Source organism: Haliotis cracherodii, unplaced genomic scaffold, assembly GCF_022045235.1.
Source record: "Haliotis cracherodii isolate W230 unplaced genomic scaffold, xgHalCrac1.p SCAF_3, whole genome shotgun sequence".
Classification (NCBI taxonomy): domain Eukaryota; kingdom Metazoa; phylum Mollusca; class Gastropoda; order Lepetellida; family Haliotidae; genus Haliotis; species Haliotis cracherodii.
The window spans coordinates 65004213-65020864 of record NW_027266286.1 but is presented as its reverse complement, the minus strand read 5'-3'; the positions used below and the strand labels follow the sequence as shown (position 1 = coordinate 65020864).

Here is a 16652-nt window from a genome sequence, read left to right as displayed (position 1 = left end):
CCCACTGAATTGATAAACTTGTTACACGATGAAACCAATATTGTCCATTTCGTAAACCTCTCTGTATAGAAACGTAAAAGTCCCTTTCCAGGGAAATATCAAACCCAGTGGTATTTCATGATGCTTGTGAAATGTTTGTATTTCGTGTTATTAAGTCAGTTTACTTCTTTTGTATGTTAGGTAGTTATAGTAGAAAGCTGTCTGAAGAAACGTTCATATGCTAAGACCTATCCCAGTGTCATGAAACAAACTCACACTTTTTGTTCCATCTTTACAGGGTCCGTCAAACAACCGAAATATATGCCTGCAGTTATCTTTCCTGATGCATGTTTCTTGTGAATGACTGTTAAAAGCAAACCATGACAGCTTGCTGCCTCTTCCTTGTGTTGGTGAGGTTTGAGCTAGTCACGTGTCACCCGCCTACCCAGGGTTCCTTGCGGTCAACCTCGATCCAATGCCATTACAAGGAGATGTGGCGATTCGATTCCATTTGTTTTTCATCTTTGAAAAGTCTACACACTTCGATAAAAAATGATGAAATGGTTAACTTTCATTGAAAAAATATCCTAAAAGGTTAAAAACTATTTCCATTTGCGTATTTATCCTTCGTCTTACAATAGCTGTGGGGCTCCACATGCAGATATGAAAGCCCTAAGGATAGCTAGCGGTACGATCACTTTAAAATGTAACGATGTATTTCATACGCCTCATTGTCGCCGTTGCAGTAGCATATCTTTATTATTGTGCAAACAATCTGCAAACCACGATGTAAGGCTTCCGCAGAATAAGCGCGTGTGTTTACTAACAAGTGAAAAGTCCGACCACGTATTATGCAAATTTGCTTGTGGGTGTGGTGTCATGCCAAATCATCACTGCGCCGAGTATGTTGCGCATGCACCTGTGAAGTCCCCCGTCATGTAAACTGACTACGTGATGGTCTGAACCAAAACTAGCGGCGAATAAACTCTCCACAACTACGCTAGAAATATACACCTGATGTAAACTACACATTTAATGTGTATTAACGTGAACAAAGAGTAATCATCCATTTCTGCTTGTGCCTATCAGTTAAGGACAGATATGTTGAGGTGTGTAATTCAGGGCAGTGTGGAAACATAGGGGTCAGCTATACACGTCTATGTATGTCTATATGTGTATGCTATACACAGGTTGCAAGTTTGGACACGTAGGTTAGAATAGAACATTAATATTCTCGATTAAAACGACCCAAATATACTATAGAATGCACACACTGTCATTTAAATATAACTAGAAAACAAAAGGAGTAAAAAAAGATATTTTGAAAAGGAACAAAAAACATTTCCATGATCATAAGAAACCTCAACTAAAAGCACAGCCCATTGCATGGTTCCGGCTATTTCATAAGCATTGTGTTATATATTATTTGCAAGAATAATCTTTCTGTAGGCGTTGGAATATCCTCTTAAATATGATTGGTTGTAATAACTGCCGTATTAAACAATACGTTTTAAAGTAATATAAGTTAAATACTCCTCTTAACACCCAGTTGTCAAAATGATGTCTGAGCTTCATTTTAGTCTGAAGGAAATAAAACTGAAGAGTAACATCGAAATTCCCGATTAAACCACAGTGCGTGGTGTAGTATGTTTTCCTCTGATAAAGATTCCTCTACATTGATTGGTTTATTATTTCCACATCTTACCTAATACAAACAGCCTTGCAATACCACTCAGGAATAAGCCTCCCGTTCCCAAGACCAGCGGGGTTAAGCTGTCGAGATATTAGATTCTGAAATATGCAGAAGCAAGGATAAAACTTTCTCTCACAAAAACAAATATTCAGGTACGTAAAATGAACCGTATTTGGGAAACCCAGCATACATACATTCAGCACGATATGGCCATTGCACGGGCTGTATAATAAGTATCAAATAGTCATTCCATCATTCCTGGTGTTACTGGGGAAAAAAGTCATTTTATTATTTTTTTGTTAAGCCATTAACGCATCTCATGCGTCAGTCGCATTCTATTCTCTTTCAAATTAGTGTTTGGTGCTTCCTTCAAAGAAATGAAAAATACAACTAAAACGACAAAACATTTTACCAAAGATATTCAACACTGCCATCTCCGGGTCAAACGTAGACCAAATTGCCATTAGACATATTATTTTATTGAAACATATTGTCTGTAAATGCGAAACCCTCTTATCACGATGGTTTGAAAGAAAATCGTGGGGGTTTCCCACCCTCAGTCTGTTTTTTCAACTATAAACTATTAATCGATAAGTAACGCTGCCGAGTCGCATTCCAGCTTGTGATGGAAACGGACGTTTGGTATAACGAGGTTCCACGGTATTCGCGAAGTATGTTCCATTTAATAATGCTCACGTAAAATCTCGTTATGTGTGAGTTAGTTTTTCATCCAACTTGTTAAAAACTAATAGAACTAAATAATCTTCACGGAAAGACCATTTCCTTTTAGCACTGATAACAGTGACTTTTATATTTATAACTTGTTTATATCTAACATGACGGCCTGTACTAACACACACAGATGTCTCCACAGCCAGACGGGCACTTGTCAACATACGCGTGCACGTAGATGTTAATTACGGTACAACATTTGCATTTAGAAGTCGGAAGAACATGAAGACGTAAAGGCCCTTTATGAAAAACAATTTCTTTGGTGTTTGCCGTTTATCATTAATCACATAAGGAAAGGTAAAAAAGTAGCCATGAAACGTAGTTAAAAACAATTAAGTAATTTATTTTAATAATACACAAAAAGTTTCATGTCATCTTTTCACACATTATCATTAAAAGTTAGATCTAGACTCTATATAAGATTATTTCTTAACATATGGTTGTAAAAAAAAATTATCGAATAACGTCAAAGTCCTACTTATTCAAAGTAGCTCACGAATCAATGAAAAAGATAGTTCACTTTATATTTACAAAACGATATTCATTTTCAGAATGAATATGACTACTGAAGCAAATGAAAGCTGCATCCGGGTTAGCCTGTCTTCCACTGAATACAGATCTTCCATTGTATATGAACCGTTATGATCTACAGAAATAGATCAACATAATCTACAAATATCTTTTGTGACATTCTGCAAACCCCTTTCGGTTATAAGCACAATGGATCGCCACCTGTTGTAAACAACGCGATAGTGAGCCCGACTGTGCGGGAGACGGTATCTGCCCGGACGGGAATGAGTGTCCGCCATTTTGTTTACACAACACAATACATCAACCTCGCTGAGCCGCTACCGAGACTTCACAGCTAGTCCCGCCATGTCATGCTGACGAGCCTCAGGCTATAAATAGCTGACGGGGCTAAACTGACCACGTATCATTTGCAAATGTTCACCAAATTGCACTGTCACCCGTTAAACTATATATGTCCAGTTGAAGTAAATTTGTTTCGCTCTCTCTAACACCCTACCGCATATCTTCTCTCAACTACTTCCTCTATTCACACTGCGCATGTGGCGGTAATCTTCATAGGCTCGATTATCCATACAATGAGTTTTCCTTTTTGTGAGTAAGCTCAGCTGTTCTAACGAGTCCTGCCATGCGTAAACCTTATTTCCGCCTAGTAATGCATGATGGTTACAGGAATGGGCGCCATTTTACCGAATGTTCCCGAAGTTTTTGTGTTCTGAAATCATAGTAATACGTACTTTTACAGCTTTTCAAGTAAGTCCACAGTTTTGCAGAACGGAAATGAAGGTTTTATATGCTAAAATGTACAGCCAAATAACGTGTTTTTGAGATCGTTTCAGAACCGTGCTTGTGTTTTTGAAAGAACATACGACTCTAGCATCTGTGTGGCCAATATCACCTTTTGATATCGAAATAAAAATCTACCAAGAATTAATTAAAGTCTAATTATTGTCGTACCATGACTGTGTATTGATATTTCTCATCCAAAGTGAATTTGTTTACTCGAAATGCCGATATTAATATACCGGAAGCTCAACAAGTTCAACAAAATGGTGACCCACAAAATGGCGGATACTTTTTAGGGAACTCTTTCTATTAGACGTGGAAACTTAGAAGATTTTTACATCGTTAAGAATACTCATTGGACAATATGATGCCACAGAAATAATTATTTTAAAGAAAATGGACAACCATTATAAGTAGATATCTAGATCAAGTTTATGTTATTCCGAAAATGCAAGGTCATTTTTCTTTTGGCTTATTTTTATAGATTTTACTCACACTGAATTCAACAATTCACCGACCGTTGTTTATGGTTTATTTTTTTGGTTATTTTAGTTTATAATTTCATGACTTTTCTGAAAATGACGATTTGACTCGCTTACTGAAAATGAGGGTAGAGCAGAACTCCTAAAACCGATGAATGTTTCAAGATGAAAATTGCTATACAGATCAGTCTAGTGGTGAACTTGTGCCTTTTGATGATTTTGGATTTTTAAAAATAATGTTTTCATGACGACAGGTGTGAATGTACTGAAAATTAGGGTAGTGCTCGTTTCCGGAGCAGAAACAAATGACTATTTCTGGATGAAACTTGCTACGCAGATGGTGGTGAACCTTTGTTGATTTGGGACTTTGAAAAAACTGAACAGGATTATTTTTCTTTCACTTAACTAAAGTTAGCCAATGGCAATGAACCAAAAGTGGGGTAGCCAATGGCAATGAACCAAAAGTGGGGTAGCCAACCCCTATCCCGAATTGCACCAGACCTGGCGGGGGGGGGGGGGGGGGGGGGGGGACTTGATTGTTTTTGTATACTTTAGAACCGGGACGATGCAATTAAAACAGGTTTCAATTCTGAGAAGAGTATATCATTATGTGCTCGACGGTGTGTTCGAGCATGCATATTAATGATTTGTTAAGTAAGTAAACATTCGGACAATACATCTCAATACAGGCGCAACCATTAACTCAGATTTTTTAATTGAAACAAAATGGGGGGCACGGGTGGCCCAGTCGTGTTAGGCGCCGCTATTCGCCGTGCAGAGTTGGGTCCCTTGGGCACGCCAGAAACATATGAATATGGGTTCGAATCCCGGTTCGCCCCGATTATGTTTCTAGGTTTGTCAGCACAATACCCGTGCTCGTGGGGTTCGCCGAAGTGGTAAACATCTGAGACCTGCATCATTTGGGGCTTTCCTCCCACATTAAGCTAACTCGCCGTGATATCACTGGAATAATGTTAAAAGCGGCCTTAAACCCAACTCACTCACTCACTTGAAAGAAAATGAGTTAGTGTATTTATAGTACTCACACTCGACCGCGTAGGTTGTCGAATGTGATCAAATTCATTTATGGTACATTTAACTCTGACCACGATTCGCTCGGGCGGAATTATGTTTCTGGTGTGCCAGAATCCAAAGATCGGCACTACGGAATATATATATTACATAGTATATTATTAGATTAACATTTCCAACTTTCATTACGAAGGCTGAAAACGAAACGGTTCCGTAATCAGCTCACGGAAAGTCGACAGCTTGCATTAAACAAATGAAAAAGACCCTTCATATGATCTATTCGTCTGTAATAGTTTCTGTGCATGTTTCAGGGTATCAATTATTGACCACGTTGACACACTCACCATGGTGATTTCACAAGAAGCATAAATGAATGTTTGAAACACGGAAGTGGGACAAGACTTCTTGTTATTTTTAAGGTTACATCTGTTTTAGTTGATATAGTTTATACAGATCATTAATTCTCATTCTCTTCACAGGCGATTACAGAATAAAATATTTGGAGTATTTTTGTGATCAGCTTTGTCAAGACTCTTGTCTATTTCATATGTCTGCCATATATGGCCATATTCCAAGTTGTGCTTAGTCCCAATTTGTATATATGGACCAAGAGTGAAAACATACAAGGTTCCATCACCATTGATGTACTGTTAAACTGGTGGGTGTTTCCACTAGTATTAGAAGAAGCCTGATTGAGTCTGTCAGTGGTTGATATTATCAGCCACGCCCTAACCTATATGGCTACGGTGACACAAGTCGACCAATTCACCGGGCGTGACTATCTGATGCTCTTTAAGTCTTATGACATGAAGAACGTATTGTGGCCTATACTCTGACATGGACTCTGATCTCCAAGAAGAGAAACCTGAGTGTTAGTGATGGTTTTTCTTCAGATCTGCAATTGGAGAGTGGAACTCTTATTTGTTTTATTATTAACGCCACACTCAACAGTTTATCAGAACAACAATCGAATCTTGATATGACAATCCACTGATTAATATTATGAGCAACGACGCCATCGGGGTACGTTGACAGGCAATGAACCAAGTCACCGAGCTTGACCACGCTCGCCCATCCATAAAGTCGTCTTTTGGAGGGGGGGGGGGGGGGGGGGGGGGGGAGGGGGGGAGGAGCAATTTTAATTCAGGCTCCGACTTTGTTGACAGCGTGTCCTAAACTTCGACGGTGTGGATTGTTTCTCACAATATAGATGACTGGATTGTCTGGTCCGGACTCGATTATTTACAGGCCAAGTGCGACAGTAAACCATGACCCCACAAACATTGATATGCACGCAATGTTTAAGAAAGTTGCATGTTCGATGGTTTTATGGACCTGGGTTTCCGTTTTTAGATAGTGTTATGTAGATATAGTAATCAATGGAACCTGAATGAGTGAAACTAGAAGTCGATGAAGTGAGCAACCATTTGGATAAACACTCTGACTGATGCCCAAACCGTTCATGGTCCGTGGAAGCGACAGGTAGAATTCATACTCATCATTCATTGTGCCCATACAATGCCCTTAACAACAGATCATCTCATGCCATCCGAGGGACTTCAGTTTATACTAAACGCTGTCATTTCTGTTTTCTCTCTGCAGCTGCTTTCAATTCCTCATGTATGACGTCACATATCGCTACTGCATCAGCGAGCACAATGACCTTGCTGACCCATGGCAAGGTAACGGCAACAACACAAGCACCCACGTCATCTTCCACTACGATGTCATCGCCAGCAAATCCCCCGTAAGTGCATTGTGAATGTGGTTTGGTTTAACGCCGCTTTGAACAGTATATCAGACATTTTCAGTTACATCATGGCGTCTCGGTCTGAAATGGGAGGAAAGTCCGAGGTGATGCTCTTATTAGGAATTAGCTACTTTGGTGAAACCCTCGGGCACGAGTATGGTGTTGACAAAACGATAAACATCAGGTAGAAATGGGATTCGAACCCACGATCATAGTTTTTTGACCCTCCAAAGGGACGCAACTCTGAACAGCGACACCAACACGACTGGGCAGGGCTTGCATCCGGAGGTGTGAGGAGAGTCTGAGTATATTATTGCAGTGATGATAACACCATCATTACATGAGTGCCACTTTTATTGAAAATTAAGTAACATCATTCTGAAACTGAAAAGAATTGTTTCCAGGACGAGAGAGCCACAGATTCGCCCAACCTTCACACTTCCTTTCCGGAGCAAAAAATCGAAATGTCATAATCCTTGCAATAAATCAAAATACGAGACAGTTTCAGTTGCATCTGTAAACATCTGTAATTAAAATATAATTATTTTCGGCTTTTGAAAACAAATTTAAATACTACTTTAAGCAAGGTTTGTTTCAAGACAATGAAAACGTTTTGTGCCTGTGACGTTTTCAGTAAATCGTCTAAAATAGGTACCCAGGCAATATTTGCTTCAGTTTCGTTGTTTTTAGTGTTTTGAAGCAATATATAGACCTATGCCTGTCTGAAGAGAATGAAATATATATCTAGCTAACTATGAACTCGGGTAAAGAATACTTTTGACATTAAATATTAGCCCACTGAAATCATGGAAGAAACGAGGAACCGTCTGTTGAAACCTTTCATGAGTCAGTATTGTGTTGTTTCCAAAAAGACATAAAAGACATGACAGCCATACTGAAAATTATATAATTTTGGTCCATTAATGGACTCCGTCAATTTATGTATCATCATAATATGTCAAGTAGATGGTATGCATTTGCTATGATGTGTCTTTTATGCGTTTTGTTAATTTGTGGCCCCGCCATGACCTTTGAATGTCATTGTCATACATATCCCCCTATCTGTAGATTTGCTTATTTTTGCCATCTCGCCTTCTCCCATACCCCCCCCCTCCCCCCCCCCCCGAGAATGACACTTGTCACTCAGTCATTTGTGCACTATCTTTGTAAAAGTCTGAAAACATAAAGACAGAACGGGCAGGGCTCACCCCCACCCCCACCCCCACCCCCTGAGTATTCATTGAAATGTTTTCAGTCAAGTCTGTTAGCAATTTTAAACCAGTGAATTGACCTTGATTTGCTTCTGTTCACGTGCTGCCCCAAATGTGTTACTTGATTCATAAGCTCACGGCAGCGATACAAGTTACAATAAGAGAGACGTAGTTGTTTATTGGCACTGCTGTGGAGGTTATGTGTATATGATGCCTACGTTCCACCAGTAAGCACAGATCTATGAAGACGTATAGGTTAGCAAACAGAAATATGTTACATTGGGAAATTACACAAAATGGGTTTTCCATATACATATGCAAGCAAACCCGGTTTATTCGGTTTATTTGAACTGTTTTGCGTATTTCAGGTAGTGTATCTGGAGTTCTAGCCTTACATAAATGGTGTGTCATAATATGTACGTGCATGTGCTGAACGTGTTGAAATGAACAAAGTCTAGCACATTCATTCATAATATAATATTTATTGCAATACAGTCCAATAAAGAACCGATGCAATGTAACATATCTGATAACTTTCATAATGGTTTCAACCCGCGGAGATCCAGGTTAGAATAGGTCTTCAGCAACCCATGCTTGTTGAAAGAGGCGACAAACGGGATCGGGTGGACAGGCTCGCTGACTTGGTTGATGCATGTCGTATCAATCACTGGATTGTCTGGTTCAGACTCGATGTTTTTCACAGACGTGATAAAGCTGGAACATTGCTGATGGCGGCGTTTAACAACGAACAAACAAAACAAAAATTCCTAATGATTTCTAAAAGCTTTTGTTCATATTTTCAATCATGTTGAAAAGGTTCTACCAAAGGTTCAATCATGCCATGCATGCGTTAGAGGAGATACAAAGCATTTTCAGTTTAATTAAGGTTTCAATGGAAACAAAATCAATTACATTGAAAGCACTGTTTGTTTTAAAACGTTTTCAACAAATCAGCCCGCCAATAGAAACATACTGAACTATAGAGCAATAAACATGATTAAAAATATAGAATAGGTCTTCAGCAACCCATGCTTGCTGTAAAAGGCGACTATGCTAGTCGTAAAAGGCGACTAACGGGATCGGGTGGCTCTCTGACTTGGTTGATGCATGTCATCGATCCCAATTGTTTTGATCGATGTTCATGATGTCAGTCACTGGATTGCCTGCCCCAGAATCGATTTTTACCGACCGCCGTCATACAGCTGAAATATTGCCGAGTGCGGCATTAAACAGCAAACCAATCAACCAATCCAATAAGGGTCAATTGGAATGGAACCTACTCTCTGCAATAGATTTAAGTTTTATTATGGTATGTTCGGTGTCTGATGGGGGGCTAGCTTAGGTCGACTATAGCAGTAGGTTGGGGAATGAGACATGTGCGGGATTCCCGGGCGATATAATATAAAACGCCAGAGAACTACTAGTCTCGAAACTGATTCCATTCCGCGTGAAAGGCTAAATAGCGGTGACACCAGGTGTTCGAGAACAGGGTTAGCATGTGCTGCCCTACCTGTAGCTCCCGCCACTTATAGATTGGTCGCACCCGCCACTCACAATTTTCATTAAAAATCGTTTCTTGCCTGACACTGCACGGCAGTACTCCTGCCATGCGACGCCGGCTTGTTTGTTTGTTTGTTTGTTATTCACTCAACACTCAATATGACGGCGGTCTGTAAATAATCGAGTCTGGACCAGACAATCTAGTGATTGACACCATGAGCATCGATCCACGCAATTGGGATACGATGACATGCATCGACCAAGTCACCGGGCCTGACCACCCGATCCCTCCCGTTAGTCGCCTCTTACGACAATCATAGTCGCCTTTTACGGCAAGCATGGCTTGCAGACAAGAACAATCAGAATTACTCACGTATAGGAAACCGGAAATGAATATGGACAACCATTTCATATTGTTGATATGCACAATGACGTTAATCCTTCAGTTCCGGAATCGTATCACTGGGCAAAGTTTTGTATTGGTTCGTGTTCTAGGACATTGACTGACTGTCATCCAAAATGACCTAAAGATGTATTTTAAGATGTTTGGTTAAGATATAGAATAATGTCCTTTCAAAAATTGATGAAATATTGAAAATGTACTTATGTTATTTGTCTCATGTAAAACGCCTGCTGCGTTAAGCTGACGTTGCCCCCGTCCATGAGAATAATGTGGCTATAGGCTTTGGTTTCAGTACTTTCCTCAGTCGACAGACATGTAGATTTCTTAAATAGATTTGTCAAATTGAGTGCTGCATCTTTTGTTGTAGAAACTACATTATATAAATCGAGATGAACAGGGAACCTTAGACTTCAACTTTAGTCTTATATTTCGAATATACAATTGTTTATGATTATCTATATGTATGAGGGAAGTTATTTCTAAAGTGTATTTATTATTGTGTCGGTAGCCCAATAGGCTACAGTGGTGGCTCGATTCCCATCTGAGTTTTTGAAGTTGGACATGGTTGCTAGGAGCAGTATAAAACCCAGGTCACTTGCTGTGATGGGTCGTATTGTATATGTAGATGGCGAGATACTACTAAAAGCTCAATATTTTCTGCACCATGTTTCAGCAATAATATCATCTTTTTCAGACCTTCAAGGGCAAGGCTGCTGTTTAACTCCGATGGAAGTGTAAAACTGATGGGAGACCTCACCCAATTCCCAGGAATAGGGGCAGACAAGAACAGCCACACCCTGGTTCCTACGGTGGGTCCTGATGGCAAGATGACCATGCTTCTAACTCCATCAGACGGACGTGGAAAAACCTTCATCCTCAACCCAACCAACGGCGGAAGCCTTCCCAGCCCTAACGTCATAGTAACACCAAACACGCTTGTTATGGGGAACAAGTCGGCAAACACTCTACCTTCAACCTCCATGTACATGCCAAAAATACTTCCAACACCAACACAGGTGGCCAGTAAGTTTCCACAAGCCCAACTTATACTTTCAGGGGAACAGCTAAAAGTAGCTTCCAAATCTCCACAAATATCTCTTCTGTCCACTTTTAAAAGCGCGCCAGTGCCTACTACCCGTGCAGACGAGTTTGTGACACATATGCGGATTGATCCTTCGGGCTCTGTTACTTCTACAGTCAGGATTCCATGTTCCAGTTCTCACAACTCAACCTCCACGGCTGCATCCGTGACTCAGTCAGCTCCTGGCACTCTTCCAGGTGCAACCGCGGTGTTGAAACACCTAGCTGAAAAGGTTAGCACCATTAAGAAAGAACCGGAAGAGAATACCTCTCATAGTGATGCAGCTGGTCCAAGGTCTAGTCATCCAGGTGGACCCGAGTCCAAATTGACCAATGGCAAAGATTTGCCTTGCAAGTTTACCAACAACCAGTGGACTAGACTTAACAGCGTTCTGCCAACCAGCGCTCCTTCCACTGTAGTTGTGCCAAATCAAGGGCAGACTGGCGTTGGACATAAGCTAGTAAGCACGAGCACTTTCCCTCAAAGTATTCCTCGAAGGTACATGATTGTACCAAAGACTACATCAGGCGCTATGGCACCGCCTCCCGACCGCCCCCAACCTGCAGGCAATACGACAGACGTGTTTCCTATAACCTCCACTGTCACATCATCATCAACAATGACCTCTAGTGCTGTACCAACGATGATGTTTCCACACAATTATGCTGCAAGTTTGAGTGACAAACGTCCCTCTATGGCGCCCACCATCAGCACCAATATAACTCTGCCTCCCCCACAGCCTTACCCGTTCCTGGGAACCGCCCCTCGGAAGGTTGTGTATCCAATGAACTATGATCCTGTTAAGATTGCTCCTTCTGTGAAGCCAACACCGACGCCAACTGTTGTAAAACTGTTATCTCCTTCCCCAAAAGATGTGTGTGACAAAGAAAGTTTGACTGATGGGCCTGAGAAATATTTGGATGCTAAGACGGGATGCCTGACATCTGACCCCCTGCAGCAGGGCCCTGCAGACCCCGACGATGGTGTTTTGTCAATTAAGATAGACTCAGTATTTTCTTTGGCCGTGAAAGAGGAAAAGCCGGTTAAAACTAAAAAGAAACGTTTGAGAAGTAGAACTAGAAAATGTACTTCAGGGGATAAAGATGAAGCTGAGTCTCCAAAGAAACCCGAAGTTGTCATCAAGCAAGAAGCTGGTGTTGAGTCGGAAGTAAAACCATCAGCTAGTGAACCTGAAATTGTCACTTGTCCACCTTCTTATGTTGTTCTTGAACAGTTGTCACAGAGGCAGATTGAAAACCCCAAGCGACACATCATTAAATGTTCCAACTACTGTAGAGTCAGGACATTGAACTTTCTGTGTACACTTGGTTTAGTAAACTGTGAGCCAACAGTGCACATTAGAAAATGTGCATCGAACTGTGAGTCAAGTGAAAACGTGAACCCAAAACGCATGGAAGTGCAGAAAAGTAAACAGAAACAACTGTCACAGTGTGATTCGTCTCTCGATACTAAACCAACCACACGTGAAGAGGCATCCGGCCCTGAGAAGCTGTCCTCGGATGGAAGGGATGTTTCTAAGGTCTCGGCTGGAAGAGATGTTTCCAAGGTCTCGGCTGGAAGGGATGTTTCCAAGGCCTCGGCTGGAAGGGATGTTTCTAAGGCCTCGGCTGGAAGGGATGTTTCTAAGGCCTCGGCTGGAAGGGATGTTTCTAAGGCCTCGGCTGGAAGGGATGTTTCTAAGGTCTCGGCTGGAAGGGATGTTTCTAAGGCCTCCGCTGGAAGGGATGTTTCTAAGGTTAGGAAAGTGGAGAAACCCACAAATCCGAAGATGATCCAAACGGTGATCAAATTTACAAAGATTGACAAAGAGGGTAACAAGGAAAGTTCACCAAAATCAGAGACAGTTCCCGCATCAGCCACAGCTTCATCAGCCCCACCCCCCACTTTGGCTAGCATCACTGCTGCAGTTCCACCACCTGCTAAAATCCCCGTGTCCTGTGGTCCAGCCATCTCTCAGTCTGTAAATACTTCAGCACTCCCCAGCCTAAATAGTTTACCTTTCCGACCGTTGTTAAATGTAGCTAAGGGCAATGTGGTTCCAGGTAAATCTACATTGAGGCTTCCATGTACTATCGCATCCAAGGTGCCGGGTTTTTTAGACACGTCAAATGCCAACAAGAAACAATATTATCTGTTCACAGTAAATGGACAGAATGTTTTGGTTCCCATTTCCAATGACGTTATGAAACCAACTGCGTATATGTTGAAGGGAAATACATTGAGCGCATTATCCAACACGACCTCAGTCACAACGAACACGCCAACAGTATCGACTGCCGCTGGTGGCCCGGGAAACAATCTTTTAGTACAGAGACTTACAACCGCTTTGCAAAGCCAAGCTCTGAAACGTAAGACCGATACTGTTCCTCAGCATACACCGCCTAGTAAAGCATCCAAGCTGACAGAAGAGAAGGTTGATACAGTCAAACCCACCCCGGATCAACCAGCAGGGATTCGGATCAAGCCCGAGCCTGTAACACACGGGTATGGGGATGAAAAACCCTTGGAATCAACACCCAGGAAAAAGGCAAGGAAACAAGAAGTGAAAATTAAACAGGAACCCGTTGATACTGAATGGCGGGAGGTGTGGAGCACTAGTGCCGTGCCAGTGGAGCATCCCGATAATGCGCCAACTCTAAAGAAACAGTCACCAACGTCTACAACAGTGTCAACAGATGGCTCTGCTTCCACGCCAGGAGGGTCGCGGTCTGAGGATACTATGCCTACTCTACCCATGATGCAACTTCCCAGTACGAAAGACAGAGCTCACAAGATGGCTGCCCACAATGACCGCGTGGAGCGTCTCAAGGCTGTTCTGAGGCAGAAGGAGAAAGAAATTGAGGATTTGAAGAAGAAAAGGGTGGAGGATGATTTCTATGGTGTTGACGACAAAGAATGTGACACACACCGAACGCTGGAAGACGTGGAACATGTACATACTGTGAAGACTGAATCTGTGTCAAGATAGTGGTGAACTTCAATGGAATGTCCAGAAGACCTTACAATAATGTCATATAAATAGTCGAATAGTTATGTGTCAGCAATTTCATAGATTACTGTAATTTACTGTTACGTTGTTTGTAATATCTGTGATAATTATATGATTTTTATATCATTATTATTTAATATGACATAATAGTTCCATATGAAAATGTATTGGGTGGAGAATATACCCTGATTTGTGAGGGATGACCGTTCCTTTATCTAAAATCAGGGTTATGAGAGTGTTACTCTTAACGGGATTGCAGAATATTTAGGAAGCATGAACGTATCACAGTGAAATCTTATGCATCAAAATTTTCATCGTTCAAAGTTACACAACAAGCACCTCCCAGTCTAAATACCAAAGATTATATCAGTCAAGATGTGAAGTACGACACGTGCTGTACAAAACGCTTACTGTTATCGCCTCATATGCTCATATTTCTGAAACCTAATCAGCAACCCCTGCTTGTCGTAAGAGGCAACCAACGGGACTGTCTGGTCAGACTCGCTGACTTGGTTGATACGTGTCACCGTATCCCATGCGTTGATCGATGCTCATGATGTCAATCACTGGATTGCCTGGTCCTTAATAGATTATTTACCGACAGCCGTCATATAGCTGAAATATTGCTGAGTGCGACGTTAAACAACTAACATAATTCTAAGAGGATCACATAATGCTGACGTGAAGAAACTGTTGTATATGTATATCCAATGCTTCAATGGCCGTACGTTCTTATCATAATCAACTGCTGTGTTTTGTCAACATGAAACATATTAATTTTTTTCATAAAGTAGTATATATTTCCACATGTCCTAAGTTGTACCCCTTATCTGTGCCGGGATCCACTGATCGCTATTTCTAATCTCAGATTTATCCCGATTATGATCCTTGGTTAGTCGGCATTATGTACTTGCCCGTCACAGCTGACACTTGTCCTAAGAGGCGACTGACGGGATCGGGTGGTCGGGCTCGCTGACTTGGTTGATATATCCCAATTGCGTGATTCGAAGCTCATGGTGTCAATCACAGGATTTCTGATCCTGACTCGATGATTTACAGACCGCCGTCATATAGCTGTAATATTGCTGAGTGCGGCGATAAACAACAAATATACAAACAAACACAACTGACAGCCGTGGTATAACTGAAAAACCGTTCCTGGCACTGTAAAGCCCAACTCCAACCCACTGCACATTTGTGGAACAAGAAGTTTTGTGTATGTCATTTCTATCATCTACATCATGGAACATGTTGACATTTTAAATAACACTGTGTAGGTGACACTACTCCCAGACAAATGATCACATAATTTCTTCTGATCACTGTCTGATATTTTAGTTACGTCTCAGCACCCCTCAGATGTTGATTCTTTGTTTCGGATAATTGAACGTGAGTACTGCCATGTTTACACTGCCAGTGTTAGGACAAGATATTGTCTGGTTTTATTATGTTCTGTATGATTGGATATGATTGGATGGTTCACTTTGTGTCCACTCATCCGATTTGTTGAACAAAGGAATGTATGTAAATTATGAGTAATTATAGCAATTACAAATATGGTATGGTGATTACAAGTGTTGTTTTTTCCACTGCAAAACAGTACATATGAAGGATGAAATACGACAGCATGAGGATACCACGTGACCTGAATGACCCCCAGCAGAGACCAAGTTGTGACCTTCCCCCAACGAGCATGATCACGTCCTTCACACTTGTCACATTCCAAACAACCTGCAACACTATCCGCTAACCTGCATCCTTAAAGCGCTCAAATAAATTAAAGCCAATTCTCTTCTAAAACTAGTCCACTGCACGATTCCGAGTATATCATGAGCACGTGTTTCTGCATCACTATCAAATAGTGATGGTACGAGGTGTTCACGAAAACGTGAGATATCCTGCCCCTACTCTGGGCACCCGTCACATACGCATGCAAAGGCAAGTCAAGTGTTCACGTGACAGAACACGGGAACATAAGTCACAATATGGAATTGCATCGGACACTCGCTGTTATTTCAAATGTCTTCTTCCATGAAATCTTTTTGAAAGCTTTGCTGAGGCCCTGAATGTTGTAACCCTTATCAAACAACTTTTGAGCGAGTCGTATAACCCTCTATGAAAGCGATTGGCTCTCAAAACTTTAGAAATATGGACACCAAAGGCTGGAACTGTTGGAATGCTGCCCCGCATAAAGGGAAAGTTGAGTTTCCAAGCACAGCTAAGAAGTGACATCTCTCAAAGCTGAAATCTACAATCATACTGGGGAAGGACCGCCACAGACTGCAAAATGGTTATTGCTCACCCCTGACGGACATTGCTTCTCTGTAATTTCTAAAAATATCGAAATGATAACGATATGGAGAGTCATAAGGTGATGCATATTCCGTTGGAGTCAATACAGATTAAAATTATTTCGGGTATAATACCATTCAACGTTTCTGTAATGCAGAAATCACTCGAATCTG

The 16652-nt window shown here is 41.3% G+C and overlaps 1 protein-coding gene across 1 annotated transcript; it reads left to right on the top strand.

Moving 5' to 3' along the window:
- Positions 1-3601: 3601 nt before the first annotated feature.
- Positions 3602-15144, top strand: LOC139474807 (mucin-3A-like). The gene is made up of 3 exons (XM_071257931.1): positions 3602-3685; positions 6835-6979; positions 10791-15144. Exons 2-3 carry the CDS (start codon positions 6855-6857, stop codon positions 14164-14166), a joined length of 3501 nt encoding a protein of 1166 aa, XP_071114032.1. The 5' UTR covers positions 3602-3685; positions 6835-6854; the 3' UTR covers positions 14167-15144.
- The last annotated feature ends 1508 nt before the right edge of the window (positions 15145-16652 follow it).